General features: G+C 48.3%; 1 protein-coding gene across 1 annotated transcript; it reads left to right on the top strand.

The window, feature by feature from the left end:
* The first annotated feature begins 13,674 nt into the window (after positions 1–13,674).
* LDHD (lactate dehydrogenase D) lies at positions 13,675–17,568 on the top strand. The gene is made up of 11 exons (XM_060084183.1): positions 13,675–13,763; positions 14,272–14,384; positions 14,632–14,773; positions 15,006–15,147; positions 15,282–15,441; positions 15,688–15,887; positions 15,983–16,111; positions 16,203–16,330; positions 16,794–16,884; positions 16,964–17,075; positions 17,163–17,568. Exons 1-11 carry the CDS (start codon positions 13,692–13,694, stop codon positions 17,326–17,328), a joined length of 1,455 nt encoding a protein of 484 aa, XP_059940166.1. The 5' UTR covers positions 13,675–13,691; the 3' UTR covers positions 17,329–17,568.
* Positions 17,569–18,974: the final 1,406 nt, after the last annotated feature.

Genomic DNA, 18,974 nt, shown 5'->3' with positions numbered 1-18,974 from the left:
GTCTTAACCACTGCACCTCCAGGGAAGTCCCTCCATCTATTATTAATTAACATTTTATATTAACTAGTATGGTTCATTTGTTATAATTAATGAGCCAACATTAGTATATTATTCACTAAGGTCCATAGTTTTTTCAGATTTCCTTAATTTTACTGAATGTCCTTTTTCTGTTCCCAGATTCCATCCAGGATGCTACATTACATTTAGTCTTCATGTCCCCTTGGGCTCTGCTACAGACTGAATATTTGTGTCCCCATAAAATTCATATGTTGAAACCTAATCCCCAATGTGATGGCATTTGGAGGTAGGGCCTTTGGGAGGTGATCAGGTCAGGAGGGCAGATCCCTCATGAATGTGATTAGTGTTATAAAACGGACCCCAGAAATCTCTCTTGCCCCTTCCACCATGTGAGGACTCAGCGAGAAGACAGCTTTCTAGGAACCAGGAAGCAGCTCTTATCAGACACCAGATCTGCCGAAGCCTTGATCTTGGACGTCCCGGCTTCCAGAACTGTGAGAAATAAATATTATTTAAGCCAATAAATATTGTTCATGGGTTGCTGAAATCCACCATTCAGCGGTCTGAATGGATAAAATGGGCTCTCCTTGGCTGTGGTTTTTTCAGACTTCCTTGTTTTCAATGACTTTGACAGTTTTGAGGAGTACTAGTTAGGCATTTTGTAGGATGCTCCTCTATTGGTACCTGTCTGGTGTCTCTGTCATAGTTAGACTGAGGTTATGGGTTTTGGGGAGGAAGACAGCAGAGGTAGAGAGGACCATTTTTATCATACCATATCAAGGGTATTATATTAGTTTCCTAGGGCTGTTGTAACGGAGTATCACAAACCAAGTGACTTAAAACAACATAAATTTGTTTTTTCACAGTTCTGGAGGCTAGAAGTCTGAAATCAAGGTGTTGGCAAGGACATGCAGCATCTGAAACCCATAGTGGGGAATCCTTCCTTGCTTCTTCCCAGCTTCCTTGACTCACTTGAGCTGCCGCACCTCAACTGCTGCCTTTATGGTCACGTGACGTTTCTCTCCTCATGTGTCTGTGTCTCTTCGCCTCTTCTTATACGGACACCAGTCACATTGGACTAATGGCCAACCCTACTCTAGTAGGACCCTGTCTTAACTAATTATATCTGCAAAGACCCAATTTTCAAATAAAGTCCATTTGAGGTCCTGAGAAGGATATGAATTTGGGGAGGATGCTATTCAACTCAGTACAGGTACATACCATCAATGCGGTTTTTGACTGTTGATGTTGATCTTGAACATCTGGCTGAAGTAGCATTAGCCAGGTCTCTCCACTATAATGTGACCCTTTTTCTTTCCCCCTTTCCATACTGTACTTCGGAAGGAAGTCACTTGGAAAAGCCCACATTTAGGGAGTGGGAAGTTATGCTTCCTCCCTTGAGGGTGGTGTAGCTACATAATTTATTTGGAATTCTTCTGAATGGGAGACTTGTCTCTTTTCCCCATTTACTACTTTATTCAATCAATCCAGTTACACATAAAGCTGTATCAGAAGTGTTAACTCGTACCCCTGTGGGAAACAACTTGACTGATTAAAGTACAGTGCTTATGAGTCATTCCTTTTGCCTTTAGTCTAATAAACTCCATTCATTTAGGTCAGCACCTGTTTCCCCCATCCTCTTCAGTCATTTCATACATTTAGAAAGATAGAGTTAGACTGTCTTGTCACAGTCTGCTTTCTTTCCTAGGATCCGCCAATCTCCTAAATGATTTTTTTAGAAGTTTGCCTGGGGACTTCCCTGGTGGTCCAGTGGGTAAGACTCTGCGTTCCCAATGCAGGGGGCCCAGGTATGATCCCTGGTGGGGGAACTAGATACCACATGCATGCCACAACTAAGAGTTCTCATGCTGCAACTAAGAAGCCTGCATGCCACAACTAAGAAGCCTGCATGCTGCAACTAAAGATCCCACATGCCACAACGAAGATCCTGCCTGCTGCAACTAAGACCTGGCACAGCCAAAATAAATAAATATTTAAAGAAAGAAAGAAAGAAAGAAATTTGCCTGCACTAAGGTTCACTTTTGGTGTTGTAAAGTTCTATAGGTTATGAACAATGCATAATGTCATGTATCCACCATTACAGTATCATACAGAATAGCCTTACCACCCTACAAATCCCTTGTACTTCATTTATTCATCACCACCTCCATGGTCTCAAACCCCTGGCAACCACTGGTCTTTTTACTGCTTCCCTAGTTTTGTCTTTTCGGAATGTGACATGGTTGGAATCAGGGTGTAGTTTTTTCAGAATGACTTCTTTCACTTAGCAATGTATATTTAAGGTTCCTCCATGTCTTTTTGTGACTTGATAGCTTATTTCTATTTTTAGCTGACAAATATTCCGTTGTATGAATGGACTGCCATTGGTTTACCCATTCACCTTTGGATGGACATTTTGGTTGTTTGGTTGTTGACATTTTAGTTTTTGGAGATTATGAAAGCTGCTATAAATATTTGTGCACAGGCCTTTGTATGGACAGAAGCTTTCAACTCAATTGGGTAAGTACCTAGAAAGGTGATTGCTGGATCATATGGTAGGATTATGTTTAGCTTTGTAAGAAACTGCCAAACTGTCTTCCAACGTGACTGTACCATTTTGTATTCTCACCAGCAATGAATGAGAATTCCTGTTGCTGTGTCTTCATCAGTATTCGATGTCAGTTTTTAAAATTTTAGTCATCCTAATAGATGTGTAGTGTCATCCTGTTTTGTTTTAATTTGCAATTCTGTGATGACATATGATATTGAGCACCTTTTCATATGCTTATTTGCTAACAGTATATCTTCTTTGGAGAAATGCCTGTTCAGACCTTTTGCCCGTTTTTATTTTTATTTATTTATTTATTTATTTTTTTGCGGTACGCAGGCCTCTCACTGTTGTGGCCTCTCCCGTTGTGGAACACAGGCTCCGGATGCGCAGGCTCAGCGGCCATGGCTCACGGGCCTAGCCGCTCCGTGGCATGTGGGATCTTCCCAGACCGGGGCACGAACCCGTGTCCCCTGCATCGGCAGGCGGACTCTCAACCACTGCGCCACCAGGGAAGCCCAGACCTTTTGCCCGTTTTTAAATCAGGTTGTTTGTTTTCTTATTGTTGAGTTTTGTTTTTTTTTAAAATAGATCTTTATTGGAGTATATAATTGCTTCACAAAACCGTGTTAGTTTCTGTTGTACAACAAAGCGAATCAGCCATATGCATGTGCATGTCCCCATATCCCCTCTCTCTTGAGCCTCCCTCCCATCCTCCCTATCCCTCCCCTCTTGGTCATCGCAAAGCACTGAGCCGATCTCCCTGTGCTATGCTGCTGCTTCTCACCAGCCAATTATTTTACATTCAGTAGTGTATATATGTCGATGCTACTCTCACTTCGCCCCAGCTTTGCCCTCCCACCCCATGTCATCAAGTCCATCCTCTATGTCTACCTCTTTATTCCTGCCCTGCAACTAGGTTCATCGGTACCTTTTTTTTTTTTTTAAGACTCCATATATATGCGTTAGCATACGGTATTTGTTTTTCTCTTTCTGACTTACTTCATTCGGAATGACAGACTCTAGGTCCATTCACCTTACTACAAATAACTCAATTTCGTTTCTTTTTATGGCTGAGTAATATTCCATTGCATATATGTGCCACATCTTATTTATCCATTCATCTGTCGATGGACACTTAGGTTGGTTCCATGTCCTGGCTAATGTAAATAGTGCTGCAATGAACATTGTGGTGCATGTCTCTTTTTAAATTATGGTTTTCTCAGGGTATATGCCCAGTAGTGGGATTGCTGGGTCATATGGTAGTTCAATTTTTAATTTTTTAAGGAACCTCCATACTATTTTCCATAGTGGTTGTATCAATTTACATTCCCACCAACAGTGTAGGAGGGTTCCCTTTTCGCCACACCCTCTCCAGCATTTATTGTTTCTAGCTTTTTTGATAATGGCCATTCTGCCCAGTGTGAGGTTATACCTCATTGTAGTTTTGATTTGTATTTCTCTAATAATTAGTGATGTTGAGCATCTTTTCATGTGCCTCTTGGCCAACTGTATGTCTTCTTTGGTGAAATGTCTATTTGGGTCTTCTGCCCATTTTTTAACTGGATTGTTTGTTTTTTTGATATTGAGCTCCATGGGCTGTTTGTATATTTTGGAGATTAATCCTTTGTCTGTTGTTTCATTTGCAAATATTTTCTCCCATTCTGAGGGTTGTCTTTTTGTCTTGTTTATAGTTACCTTTGCTGTGCAAAAGCTTTTAAGTTTAATTAAGTCCCACTTCTTTATTTGTGTTTTTATTTCTGTTACTCTAGGAGGTGGGTCAGAAAAGATCTTGCTGTGGTTTATGTCAAAGAGTGTTTTTCCTATGTTTTCCTCTAAAAGTTTTATAGTGTCTGGTCTTACATTTAGGTCTTTAATCCATTTGGAGTTTATTTTTGTGTATGGTGTTAGGTAGTGTTCTAATTTCATTCTTTTACATGTAGCTGTCCAGTTTTCCCAGCACCACTTATTGAAGAGGCTGTCTTTTCTCCACTGTATGTTCTTGCCTCCTTTGTCATAAATTAGGTGCCCATATGTGCGTGGGTTTATCTCTGGGCATTCTATCCTGTACCATTGATCTATATTTCTGTTTTTCTGCCAGTACCATACTCTCTTGATTACTGTAGCTTTGTGGTATAGTTTGAAGTCAGGGAGCCTGATTCCTCAAACTCCATTTTTCTTTCTCAAGATTGTTTTGTCTATTCAGGTCTTTGTGTTTCCATATGAATTGTAAGATTTTTTGTTCTAATTCTGTGAAGAATGCCATTGGTAGTTTGATAGGGATTGCATTGAATCTGTAGATTGCTTTGGGTAGTATAGTCATTTTTATAATATTGATTCTTCCAATCCAAGAACATGGTATATTTCTCCATCTGTTTATGTCATCTTTGATTTCTTTCCTCAGTGTTTTATAGTTTTCTGAATACAAGTCTTTCACCTCCTTAGGTAGGTTTATTCCTAGGTATTTTATTCTTTTTGTTGCAATGGTAAATGGGAGTGTTTCCTTAATTTCTCTTTCTGATTTTCGTTGTTGGTGTATAGGAATGCCAGAGATTTCTGTGCATTAATTTTGTATACTGCAACCTTATCAAATTCATTGATTAGTTCTAGTTTTCTGGTGGCAACTTTAGGATTTTCTATGTATAGTATCATGTCATCGGCAAAGAGTGACAGTTTTACTTCTTCTTTTCCAATTTGTATTCCTTTTATTTCTTTTCTTCTCTGACTGCTGTGGCTAGGACTTCCAAAACTATGTTGAATAAGAGTGGCGAGAGTGGACATCCTTGTCTTGTTCCTAATCCTAGTGGAAATGCTTTCAGTTTTTCACCATTGAGTATGATGCTTGCTGTGGGTTTCTCATATATGGCTTTTATTATGTTGAGGTAGGTTCCCTCTATGCCCATTTTCTGGAGAGGTTTTATCATAAATGGGTATTGAATTTTGTCAAAAGCTTTTTCTGCATCTACTGAGATGATCATATGGTTTTTATCATTAATTTGTTAATGTGGTGTATCACATTGATTGATTTGCATATACTGAAGAATCCTTGCATCCCTGGGATAAATCCCACTTGATCACAGTGTATGATCCTTTTAATGTGTTGTTGGATTCTGTTGCTAGTATTTTGTTCAGGATTTTGCATCTCTGTTCATCAGTGATATTGGTCTATAATTTTCTTTTTTTGTGATATCTTTTTCTGGTTTTGGTGTCAGGGTGATGGTGGCTTTGTAGAATGAATATAGGAGTGTTTCTCCCTCTGCAATATTTTGGAAGAGTTTGAGAAGGATAGGTGTTAGCTCTTCTCTAAATGTTTGATAGAATTGGCCTGTGAAGCCATCTGGTCCTGGGCTTTTGTTTGTTGGAAAATTTTTAATTACGGTTTCAATTTCATTACTTGTGATAGGTCTGTTTATATTTTCTAATTCTTCCTGGTTCCGTCTTGGAAAATTGTACCTTTAGAAGAATTTGTCCATTTCTTTGTGGTTGTCCATTTTATCGGCATATAGTTGTTCGTAGTAGTCTCTTATAATCCTTTGTATTTCTGCAGTGTCAGTTGTGATTTCTACTTTTTCATTTCTAATTTTATTGATTTGCGTCCTCTTTTTTTCTAGATGAGTTTGGCTAAGGGTTTATCAATTTTGTTTATCTTCTCAAAGAAGCAGCTTTTAGTTTTATTGATCTTTGCTATTGATTTCTTCATTTCTATTTCATTTATTTCTGCTCTGATCTTTATGATTTCTTTCCTTTTACTGACTTTGGGGTTTCTTTGTTCTTCTTTCTCTAGTTGTTTTAAGTGTAGGGTTAGATTGTTTATTTGAGATTTTTCCTGTTTCTTGAGGTGAGATTGAATTGCTATGAACTTCCCTCTTAGAACTGCTTTTGCTGTGTCCCATAGGTTTTGGGTCATTGTGTTTTCATTGTCATTTGTTTCTATGTTTTTTTTTTTTCTTCTTTGATTTCATCAGTGATCTCTTGGTTATTTAGTAGTGCACTGTTTAGTCTCCATGTATGTGTGTTTTTTAGGTTTTTTTCCTGTAATTGATTTCCAATCTCATAGTGTTGTGGTCAGAAAAGATGCTTGATACAATTTTAATTTTCTTAAATTTTCCAAGGCTTGATTTGTGACCCAAGATGTGATCTATCCTGGAGAATGTTCCATGTGTACTTGAGAAGAAAGTGTATTCTGCCACTTTTGGGTGGAATGTTCCATAAATATCAATTAGATCTATCTGGTCTATTGTGTCATTTGAAGATTGTGTTTCCTTATTTATTTTCTGTTTGCATGATCTGTCCATTGGTGTAAGTGGGGTGTTAAAGTCCCCTACTATTATTGTGTTGCTGTCGATTTCTCCTTTCATGGTTGTTAGCATTTGCTTTATGTATTGAGGTGCTCCTCTGTTGGGTGCATAAACACTCATAATTGTTACCTCTTCTTCTTGGATTGATCCTTTGATCATTATGTAGTGTCCCTCCTTATCTCTTGCAACAGTCTTTATTTTAAAGTCTCTTTTGTCTGATAAAAGAACTGCTACTCCAGCTTTCTTTTGATTTCCATTTGCATGGAATATCTTTTTCCATCCCTTCACTTTCAGTCTGTATGTGTCCCTAGGTCTGAAGTGGGTCTCTTGTAGACAGCATATATATGAGTCTTGTTTTTGTATGTATTCAGCCAGTCTGTGTGTTTTGGTTGGGGCATTTAATCCATTTACATTCAAGGTTATTATCGATATGTACGTTCCCATTACCATTTTCTTAATTGTTTTGGGTTTGTTTTTGTGGGTCTTTTTCTTCTCTTCTGTTTCCCACCTAGAGAAGTTTCTTTAGCATTTGTTGTAAAGCTGGTTTGGTGGTGCTGAATTCTCTTAGCTTTTGTTTGTCTGAAAAGCTTTTGACTTCTCCATAGAATCTGAATGAGATCCTAGCTGGGTAGAGTAATCTTGGTTGTAGGCTTTTCTTTCAGCACTTTAAGTATATCCTGTCACTCCCTTCTGGCCTGCAGAGCTTCCACTGAAAAATCAGCTGATAACATTATGGGGATTCCTTTGTATGTTATTTTTTTGTTTTTCCCTTGCTGCTTTTAATATTTTTCTTTGTATTTAATTTTTGTTAGTTTGACATATATGTGTCTTGGTGTGTTTTTCCTAGGGTTTATCCTGTATGGGACTCTCTGTGCTTCCTGGACTTCGGTGACTATTTCCTTTCCCAAGTAAGGGAAGTTTTCCACTATAATCTCTTCAAATATTTTCTCAGTCCCTTTTTCTCTTCTTCTTCTGGGACCCCTATAATTCGAATGTTGGTGCGTTTAGTGTTGTCCCAGAGGTCTCTGAGACTGTCCTCAATTCTTTTCATTCTTTTTTCTTTCTTCTGCTCTGCAGTAGTTATTTCCACTATTTTATCTTCCTGGTCACTTATCTGTTCTTCTGCCTGTTATTCTGCTATTGATTCCTTCTAGAGAATTTTAAATTTCATTTATTGTGTTGTTCATCATTGTTTGTTTGTTCTTTAGTTCTTCTAGATCTTTGTTAAACATTTCTTGTATTTTCTCAATCTGTACTTCCATTCTATTTCCGAGATTCTGGATCATCTTTACTATCATTACTCTGAATTCTTTTTCAGGTAGATTGCTTATTTCCTCTTCATTTATTTGGTCTTCTAGGTTTTTATCTTGCTCCTTCATCTATGAAATATTTTTTTGCAGTCCCATTTTTTTTTTTTTTTTTTATGAGGGGGATTGTGTTCCTGTTTTACGGGTTGTTTGGTCTGAGGCTTCCAACACTAGAGTTTGTAGGCTATTGGGTAGAGCTGGGTCTTGGTGCTGAGATGAGGAACTCTGTGAGATCTCACTCCGGTGAATATTCCCAGTGGTCTGAGGTTCTCTGTTAGTGCAATGGTTTGGACTCAGAGCTCCCACCGCAGGAGCTTCCCCCGACTCCGTGTTGGCAAATCAAGATCCCACAAGCCACGTGGGGTGGCCCCCCAAGAAAAAAAGAGAGAACAATAACAAAGTAAAAAATAAAATTAGACTAGGAAACTAACAGATATGTTAGAAAGAATGTAAAAATAAAAACATAGATGAATCAACAACCACAAGGTATGTCAGTACCATAATAGTAAAAAAGAGGAGGAGGAGGGAAAAGAAAAAAAAAAGGAGGGGGGAAAGGCCTTGGCTGTGGAGAGTGGGGCCTAAGAAAGGGCGAGGTTTGGGCGGTGGGCGGGGCCGATGCTCAGGACCTACAGGGCTGGAAAACCCTGGGGGCTGTGGGCGGTGGGGCTTAGGCTCCAGGAACAGAAGGGGCCCAGGCGTGCCCCCCACCCATGGTCTCAGAGGGCAGGGTACCTCACCAGGGAGCCCAGCAGGCTTCCTGGGCTCGAGTGGAAAGGGCAATCGTCCTCCACTCCTCTCCTGCTCCTCCCAGAGGGCCCCTCCTGCCTGCCTCTCCTGATCCCCCTGGCCTCCCTCCTATGCTCCCAAGGACCCACGCAGCCTGGAGGGACCTTGGAGGGCAGGGGATCGGCCTGGGAGCTCAGCAGGCTCCCCATGCCCCAGTGGGCGGGGCAATCGCCCTCCACTCCTCTCCCGCCTGTCTTTCCTGATCTCCCTGGCCTCCCTCCTATGCCCCCAGGACCCACACGGCCTGGAGGGGGCTTTGGATTGCAGGGGACCGGCTTGGGAGATCAGCAGGCTTCCCGGGCCCCAGTGAGCAGGGCAGTCGCCCTCCGCTCCTCTCCCGTGCCTCCTAGAGAGTCCCTACCACCTGCCTCTCCTGATCTCTCTGGCCTCAGGGGTGCCGATCTGGTCTGACCTCCAGTTCTCTTCCCCTCTCGGTCCCCCTACGTCCCACCAGTTCACTCTGGGGTTCCTCCTGTCTCCTTGGGGGTTAGAGTCCCCATCAGCAGCCGGCAGGCACCCTAGTTGTGGGGAGACGCTAACTCCACATCTTCCCACACCACCATCTTGACTCCTCTTGTTGGGTTTTTTTTTTTTTTTTTTCTTTTTTCTTTTTGCGGTATGTGGGCCTCTCACTGTTGTGGCCTCTCCCGTTGCGGAGCACAGGCTCCGGATGCGCAGGCCCAGCTGCCATGGCTCACGGGCCCAGCCGCTCCGCGGCATATGGGATCCTCCCAGACCGGGGCACGAACCCGTATCCCCTGCATCGGCAGGCGGACTCTTAACCACTGCGCCACCAGGGAGGCCCTCTCCTGTTGGGTTTTAAGAGAACATCTAGCATCCAAATCTTGGTTTCTAAAAACTATTCCTGACTAAAAGGAACAGAACTCCTTGGAAAAGCAGTTGATTACTGATCTGGGCAGGGAAAAGACAAGATGAGCCTGGAGCATCTTATGGTACTAGAATGTAAGACAGTGCTCATAAAAAGGTAAGGGTCAGTCTAAAGGGCAGACAAGCCTATATGACAGAGGCCCCCAGTGACCAAAGCTGGGATAATCTGAACAACAAAATAAATAATGATTGTATTAGATTATAACCTATGGAATAAAAAAATATCCATGATTCTATATTGGTAATGTACAAATGATTCAGTAAACAAATAAATGAAGCAGAAGGGATGGCTCTTCCTTAGAGAACAATTCTAACTAAATAATATCGAAGAAATAAGAGACATAGAAAATCACTGTTAGAATGCCATGATAACAATGAAGGCAGGCAAGATCCACCAATGGATGCTAAAAATAATGAGTGAAAGTGAGGTGAAACAGGATATTTGCAGCCTTAAACTTTCTACCCTGGTATATTTATTAACTACAAAGAGAAAGATAGTAACTTCACAGTGCAGAAACACCACAGACATGAACTAAACTAAATGATCCAGGCTATTGCCATCAGTAATAAGACATATTGACCCCTTACACTGCTGATACGATATATTGAGAAGGGAACATCACTTCTGTAGTATTCTTGCCAAAAATGCATGGCCTCCATCGACTCATGAGAGAACATCAGACAACCCACACTGAGGAATGTTCAATACAGTAACTGATCCATACTCCTCAAAATGTCAAGGTCAGAAAGACAAGGAGAGCCTGAGGAACTGTCACAGATTGTAGGAGATGAAGGAGACAAGACAACTAACACCCCAGAAAACCAGAAGACATTAGTGGAAGAATGGGTGAAATCAAATTTTCAGTTTAGTAATGTACCAATCCTCTAATTGTATCAATTAGTATTTTTTTTACTAATTCTTAGTTTTGATAATTGTACTGTGGTTATGTATAATGTAAACATTAGTGAAAACTAAGTGAAGCGTATACAGAAACTTTCTGTACTATTTTTGCAGCTTTTCTGTAAGTCTAAAATTATTTCGAGGGACTTCCCTGGTGGTCCAGTGACTAAGACTTTGTGCTCCCAATGCAGGGGACCTGGGTTCGACCCCTGGTCAGGGAACTAGATCTCACAAGCCGCAACTAAGAGTTCGCCTCAACTAAAGATCCCACATGCCACAACTAAGACCTGGTGCAGTCAAATAAATAAAATAAAATAAATAAATATTTTTAACAAAAATAAATAAAATTATTTTGAAATAAAAAGGTAAAAATAATTTGGATACTCACCCTTTATCCGTTAATCATATGAAAATATCTTCCTCTTTCGGCACTCTGGTTGAGTTGATGCATCTCCGAGCTGGAATGTTAGCTGTTCCTTCCGAAGGCCATTCCTTCTATTGCTCTGTCAGGTCGGCAGCCTCAGGATGGGGAGGTAGACATTAGGATTAGTGGATCCCATGGTCATCTGCCCATTACTGCACCCGCCTTTGCTAAAAAGTGGATCACTTGGCCTGAGGGGATGGTATGTGATATACCATGTCGGTGGGTCAAATACTGTGTGAGCCTTCAGATGCTGGTGCTGGCTGAGGCCATGCAGGCAGGAGAGGCTAACCCATACGCATAATATGTACTGCATTGATTTCAGTCAAGGTAAATCGCTCCCTTTCCTGAGTGGAAAGGGTCTGATGTGGTCAACTTGTTACCAAGTGGCTGGCTGGTCTCCCTGAGGAATGGTGCCATGTGGCAGATTCAGTGTCGCTGTAGGGTGGACACTCAGCAGTGGCAGTAGCTAGGTCAGCCTTAGTGAGTGGGTGTCCATGCCGGTGGACCTGTTACTAGCCTCTCCCCTACTGCCATTGTGCCAGTGCTGGGGGGGGTCTTTGACAGAGGCTGGCCGATGACTGCTGGCTGAATCACACTGTTTACTTGGTTTAGTCTCTTCCATGGTAGATGCTCTCTGGTGGGCGTTAACACATGATACATGTGCTATAAACTTTGTGCCTAGTCCTCAAGATCCATCTATGTGCCTCTTCTCCAAACCTCCTTGACCCTGATGTTCCAATCTCCTCATAGGCTCCTGACCAACCAGCCAAGCCATTCACCATTGCCCATGGGCCCATATATATTCTTCTATTGGACCCCTTTTCTTTCTACAAAAGGGGACGACTAGATGCATGACCTGGAGCTCTGCCAGTCGGGAGGATCTCAGGGTTACCCCCAAGTGGGGCTGTAGTACAACAGTACATCTTCAGCTCAAACCCTCATGTTGAGCCAATCCATTCATGAATCAAGCTTGAACTTTTTCCTCCTCCATCAGCTGGTCATAAGAGTTCCCCCATACGGCTGTAGGTGTGAGCTGAGGGAAAGGTACTGGCCAAGCAATGGTGGGTGACATGGGGGTCTGGGCCACCTACTCATGCGGCTCACTTTGCCCTCTGGCCCTGCTTGTGCCCAATTTTCTTGTCCCCCTTTTTGTTTTGGACCTGCCTGACTTTATGACTTGGTGGGTCTGATAGAAGACAGCTCATGACAGCCAGCTCTGGTCACATGATCACTCAATGATATCTTGTGGTCACACTCACCCTCTTAACCAGGACCCAATAGTAGGCCGGGGCAGTTTTTTGTATAGCGTGTAGGTCTCTGTTGCAGATGTCATGACCCTGCTCCAGAACCTTAGGAATCTCTATCATGTCTCTTCTTTTTAGGGTTTGCCACAAAACTCTACCTGGCATCTCTCCTCCATCCATAGATACCTCTAGTACCAACAGCTACATGTGGCTAACGGCTACCATATTGGAAAGCACAGATACAGAACATTTCTATCAGTTCAGCAAGTGTATTAGACAGTACCACATCTAGATCTAACAGTTTACAAGAAGTACAGAGGCTGGAGAAATATATTAAACAATCTCACAAGGATACAATCATCCAAAAACAGAATGCGGAAAATTCTACAGAACAAGTGACCCTGTTTCTTTAACAAATAAATGTCATGGAAGAATGGGGGAGAGGGAAACTGTTGTAGATTAAGAGGCTTATGAGACACATTAACCAAATGCATTGTGTGGACTTTCCCTGGATCTTGATTTGAACTAACCAACTGTAAAAGAGATGTTTTTTGAGATAAGCCAGTTAAGCAACACACTGAGAATGGAAATGTGGGCTCATTCAAATGTGGTTGGGGAGAGAGACCCAAATAGGAGTTTGTATTCCTGGTTTGACTGGGAAGAAAAACAAAGCCAGAAATAGCTTTATCTCAGTAATGTTAGCAACACGCTTCTTCAAATTTGCTGTGGGAGGAAAACGGAGCTTGGAATACTTTCAAGAGCAGCAGCCACATCACTCCCCTTGATCCTGGGATATGCCCAGTGGGAGAGTGGAGACAAAGGGATGCGACAGTATTTTCCTTCGCTTATATGGCAAACTGCTGCTCATGCTTAGCACTCCTCTTCCAGGAAGTCTTCCTGGCTTGCCTTACTGCCCTACCCCATCCTAACCCCCAAGAGCCTCCCTGTGCTTTCCTCCTCATAGCCCGGATCAAGGCCTACCCTAACTGTGACACCGGAGCTGGGACTTGCAGGGTGAGAAAGGTCAAGGGTGTGTTCCAAGCCCCTGAGCCTTGGTGGAGCTCTGGGTATTCAGACCACAAGAAGCCACTGCATAGTCTTAAGCCAGGAAGTGGCGGCTGTTGTGTTTCCCTTTGTGCTCAGTAAGCCTCACCTCTCCTTTAAGAAGTACTGACTCAGCGAGAGCTGGCAGGGCCACCTTAAGGCCGTGCCACCTTAAGCAGCCCTGCCCCCAGCACAACCAATAGGCTGGGGTGGTCACCGGCTGTTGCCCAGCTATGGCCAGCCTGCTCCGGGCTGCAACTTGGGGGATGTTCCCCTGGAGGGGCTACTGCTCCAGGGGGACGCAGGTAGGTGGGAGGGGAGGAGCCCCTTAGAGGGTGGGGGGCCCCCGATGCCGAGTTCTGGCCAGACTGTGCTGCCCCAGCACCAGGAGACCTTGAGCAGAGGCTCGCTGGGCTCACCCCAGGTCAAATGTGGGTGTTCAGTGAGCTGGGCCGAAGTCCTCACAGCTGCCATGAGTGGGGCTGGGGGGTGTCAACTGAAAGATTTGTGGACTCTAGGGCACCCCTTTGAGGCCCCGGAATACACACACATTTTGAAAGAATGCCTGGGAGGCAAGGAGCTGGATTCTAGGCCAGGCCCTGTCCTGGACTTGCTGGCCTCTTTTCCTCATCTGTAAAATGGGAAGAAATCCCCAGAAGGGCTCCAAGAGCCCTACGAGCCCCCAGCCGAGGCGGGGTAGGGATGTGGGTGCCTCTGTTCACAGGCAATGGAACCCCCACTCCCACCCCTCCCACTGGCCAGGTGGCTCCAGGTATCTTTGAGTGACCCTGCCAATGTGTTTCTCCCCTGCAGGGCAAACTCAGCAAGGGCTTTGTGGAGGCTCTGAAGGCAGTTGTGGGGAGCCCCCATGTGACTACTGCTGCTGCGGTCCGAGAGCAGCACGGGCACGATGAGTCAATGCACAGGTGGGCTCCGCCACCCCCCTGCATCAGAACCCCTGGCTGGGAGTGAGGGTCCTGGGTTATCTTCTGCCCATCAACCCCCGCCATCTGTTTTTGGGTGCTCTGGCATTCTCCACCTCTCCTCTATGCCCCCAGAAGGGTGTTCTCTGCCCCTCGCCCACTGTGCAGCCTCAGGCCCTGCAATACCTTCAAACTTGAGCAGGACCAGAGGGTACCACACACCCTTACATTGCTGAGGGTCTGGTTCCAGGTGCCGACCTCCGGACGCCGTGGTGTGGCCCCAGAATGTGGAGCAGGTCAGCCGGCTGGCAGCCCTGTGCTATGGCCAAGGCGTGCCCATCATCCCATTCGGCTCGGGCACCGGGCTTGAGGGTGGAGTCTGTGCCGTGCAGGTATGTATGGTGGGTGGCCTCCTCCCCTGGCCAGGCTCTAGCCCCACCACACTTGTCACACCGGCAGCTGCCTCCTCCACCACACCAGCCTGGCTGGCCAGGTCCAGCCCTCCTTACCTGCCATCCTGGGGCTCTGGTCTGGCTGCGGGGAGGTCGGCCACGAGCTGGGGTCTTGGGGGCTGTGTCCTGGCGAAAGATCTAGGTCAGTTACCGCTTGAACGCCCTCCGCCAGGGCGGCGTCTGTGTCAATCTGACCCACATGGACCGAATCCTGGAGCTGAATCCGGAAGACTTCTCTGTGGTGGTGGAGCCCGGCGTCACCCGCAAAGCCCTCAACTCCCACCTGCGCGACAGCGGCCTCTGGTTCCCTGTGGGTAGGCTGGGGCTCCAGGACTTTCCTGGGCCTGGAGGGCTCCCTGGTGGCAGGGCTGTTTCTGGGGCTTGGCGGGACCCCTCTGCCCACGGGCAGCCGCCCCAGGCTTCCTTCTGCCTGCCCTCTGCCCTCCAGACCCAGGTGCAGACGCCTCTCTCTGCGGCATGGTGGCCACCAGCGCCTCGGGCACCAACGCTGTGCGTTACGGCACCATGCGCGACAACGTGCTGAACCTGGAGGTGGTGCTGCCGGGAGGGCGGCTGCTTCACACTGCGGGTCCCGGCCGTCACTTCCGGTGAGCGCCCTCTACCGGCGGCAACGGGGGCCTCCTGGAGAGGCGGGTCATGAAACCGCCCTGTGGGCCAAAGCCGGTGGTCCAGAGGCCGATTTGGGCTGTGCCAGGGAATGGCTGCCTGGGTGGCAGTCTGCACTGAGGCGGGTGTGCCCAGACCTCAGGCTCAGCTCCCCACCTGGCTTCTGGCCAGAAATCCGTCGTCACGTGGCCTGGGCACTCACCTACCTCATGTCCCCGGGGACCCAGGAAGAGCGCAGCTGGCTACAACCTCACCGGGCTGTTTGTGGGCTCCGAGGGGACGCTGGGCCTCATCACGGCCGCCACACTGCGCCTGCACCCTGCCCCTGAGGCCACGGTGGCCGCTACCTGTGCCTTCCCCAGCGTCCAGGCGGCCGTGGACAGCACCGTACACATCCTCCAGGCTGCAGTGCCCGTGGCCCGCATTGGTGAGCCTGGGATTGGGCCGTCCAATTGGGCCTCCCCAGAGGAGGCCCCCTTTGAAGGCCACGCGTCACCTCACGTGGCCTCTCCTTGGTCCCAGAGTTCCTGGATGACGTCATGATGGACGCCTGCAACAGGCATAGCAAGCTGAACTGCTGCGTGGCGCCCACGCTCTTCCTCGAGTTCCACGGCTCCGAGCAGGCGCTGGCAGAGCAGGTGCAGCGCACAGGTGTGCTGGGGTGCTGTGGGCGGGGTGGGGCGGGGCCCGGGCTGCCCCAGAGTAGGGCCTGGTGTCAACCCCACGCCCCCGCCCCCGACAGAGGAGATCATCCGGCACAACGGAGGCTCTCACTTCTCCTGGGCCAAGGAGGCGGAGGACCGCAGCCGGCTCTGGGCAGCGCGGCACAACGCCTGGTACGCTGCCCTGGCGCTGCGGCCGGGCTGCAAGGTGAGCGGGTGGGGTGGACTTGGGAGCCTTTCCTCAGCCTACTGCCCTGTTGTCCAGGGCAGCAGGCAGAGGCCCCGGTGGGCAGGACTGCCAAATCCTCGGGAGGGAGCCCCTGCCCCGAGCCAGGCCCTGGGTGCAGGGACCGAGCAGGGGCAGTGTGAACACAGAAGGCAGGCTTCCTGGAGGAAGAGGTGGTGAAGCGGAAGGTGGTAGCCAACAGGAAGGGGAGGCTGGGCTCCAGGTGCTGGGGGGCCTGCACGGTAGTGGGGGTGGGGAGCAGGATGAGAGCCCTGGGAGCCTAGCCGGGCCACTCGCCTTGTTGTACAGGGGAAACTGAGGCTTAGAGACAGCAGGCACGTTCATGTGAGAGGCCGAGCCCCCTGAGCCCATTCGTACCCTTGACCCCTTACCTCCCGGGCAGGCTGGGTGAGGGAGGGAGGCTCACCGGCCTGCCCCGACTCAGGGCTATTCCACCGACGTGTGTGTGCCCATCTCCCGGCTGCCGGAGATCCTGGTGCAGACCAAGGAGGACCTGCAGGCCTCGGGACTCACAGGTTCTGCCTGCCCCATGCGGGGTGCGGTGGGAGGGTGGGGGCGGGGCTGGGGCAGCAGCTCTGTCCTCTGGGCCCCCAGGAACCATCGTTGGGCACGTGGGTGATGGTAATTTCCACTGCATCCTGGTGGTAGACCCGGAGGACCACGAGGAGCTCCTCAGGGTCAAGGCCTTTGCAGAACAGCTGGGCAGGTAAGGGCAAAGCGGGAAGCAGGGTGGGGGAGAGCTGAGGGAAGTGGGAGGGGCACCCGCTGAGGACCTCTTCCCGCTGCTTCCCAGGCGAGCACTGGCACTCCATGGCACGTGCACGGGGGAACATGGCATCGGTCTGGGCAAGCGGCAGCTGCTGCAGGAGGAGGTGGGCACGGTGGGCATTGAGACCATGCGGCAGCTCAAGGCCACGCTGGACCCCCGAGGCCTCATGAACCCAGGCAAGGTGCTGTGAGGGGCTCGGAGCACCTGGCCCACAAGCCCCCAGAGAGTGGCACCTCCCGTTCCGGAACCTGTTTTCCCGCCACGGAACAGCTCTGCCTTTGCCTAGACCCTGCAGGGGTCTTCGCCAGCCCGCTAGCCCTTTTATCCAAGCCGAGGCCAGAGAGAGGAGGGAGAAGCCTGGTCGGCCGTCTTCTCCCTGGCCCTCTTGCTGGCCTCAGGAGCCTTTGGTCCAGTAAATGGCTCAGGGTCATTCCCAGTGAAGCTGCTTCCTCTCTGCTTGCTTACACATCCTGTAAGGTGGTGTGGGTCAGTCACCCCAAAGACTAGGACGACTCCCCTCCACCTTAGCCTCCCCACTGCCAGGGCAGGAGAACAAAGGCTGGGGGCTCCAGCACCCATAGCCCAACTCCATCTGCCTGGTGACAGGAATGCTCCTTTGCTGGTGGGGGAAGGGACCTCCGGCTCCACACTCATAGACCCCCAAAATAAACCTGAACCCCACTTGCAGTTGTCTGGAGACGAGCAGGCAGCACCTGTGAATGGCCCCCCGTGCCTGCCCGCCCCACCTCCTCCAAGTTCTCTGTCCTTTGGCTGGTGACGTCCTTGTCCCTCATCCCGGGCCTGCCCTCTGACTTGCTGCAGCCTGAGGAGTGGCAGCTGCTGTGCCTCTCAGAGCCCCAGGGCCTAAGGACTTGCCCATGTCCATCATCACTTACCACAGACTCCCCCACTGAGCCCCAACTGGGCTCTAGAACATTCTGAACGTGTCCTTCAAGTGGCTGCTACCAACCATTGCGAATGGAAGTGATTTTCCTGGTACCACACCTCTCCACAGTGTGATGTATTATACTACCAGCATTTTTGCCCTCAATCTCAGGCTCTGTCCACTCTGCGGCCTGCCCCTGCCTTGGTCAGGATTCCTGATCAGAGGACCTTGTCCGGGGTACCTGGCAGTTGTTCCCCCTAAGCCCACGAGAGGGCGCCCGACACCTCAAAGCTTAGACACCAGTATCTGCTTGGGGCAGTGGTGCCCAGCACTCACCGCTGCAGGGGCCTGCAGCTCTCAGCTCTGGGCCCCCCACTTCCCAGGGTCTAGCAGGTGCCTGGAGTCCTGGAAACCAGTCTCTAAGCTCTCCACTCCCCTGCAGGTCCCAGGAGCCTCTAGTGCAGGCCCATCTCCCTCACCCCAAGGCCTTGGCCCTTAGTAAAGGGGCTGAGCGAGGGGCGCAGGGGAGCCAGGGTCACACTCCTTCTCGCCTCACTCCCGTTCTCCCAAGCCACCTCTGAGCTCCTTCCCTGCCTCCACCCCCTCCGCCCCTCCCCACCTCTCCCCCCAGCTGTTCAGGCAGCCGCTCTGGCTCCTGAGACCAGCTCGGTTCTTGGAAACCCTCCTCTCTGCTAATTCGGAGCTGAGCCCTGAGTTCGCTCCTCTGTGACATCTCTGTCCCTTGGATGTGCCAGGGGGTGGTGTGGGGCAAGTCCCATGGGCCCTCCCCCACAAGCACCCAATAAAGCGGACTCGAACCGTCTAACCATCAGCCACCAGTGTCCTCCCCTCCACGCAGGCTGCCCGCCACCAGCAGCCCCCCGGGGCAGCATTCTGCAGGGGCAGGCGCCTCCCCTACAGGGCAGGGCTTGTCTCTGATGTGCCCCTCA

The sequence above is a fragment of the Mesoplodon densirostris genome, chromosome 19 (assembly GCF_025265405.1).
Source record: "Mesoplodon densirostris isolate mMesDen1 chromosome 19, mMesDen1 primary haplotype, whole genome shotgun sequence".
Classification (NCBI taxonomy): Eukaryota; Metazoa; Chordata; class Mammalia; order Artiodactyla; family Ziphiidae; genus Mesoplodon; species Mesoplodon densirostris.
This window is presented reverse-complemented; position numbering and strand designations above follow the sequence as displayed.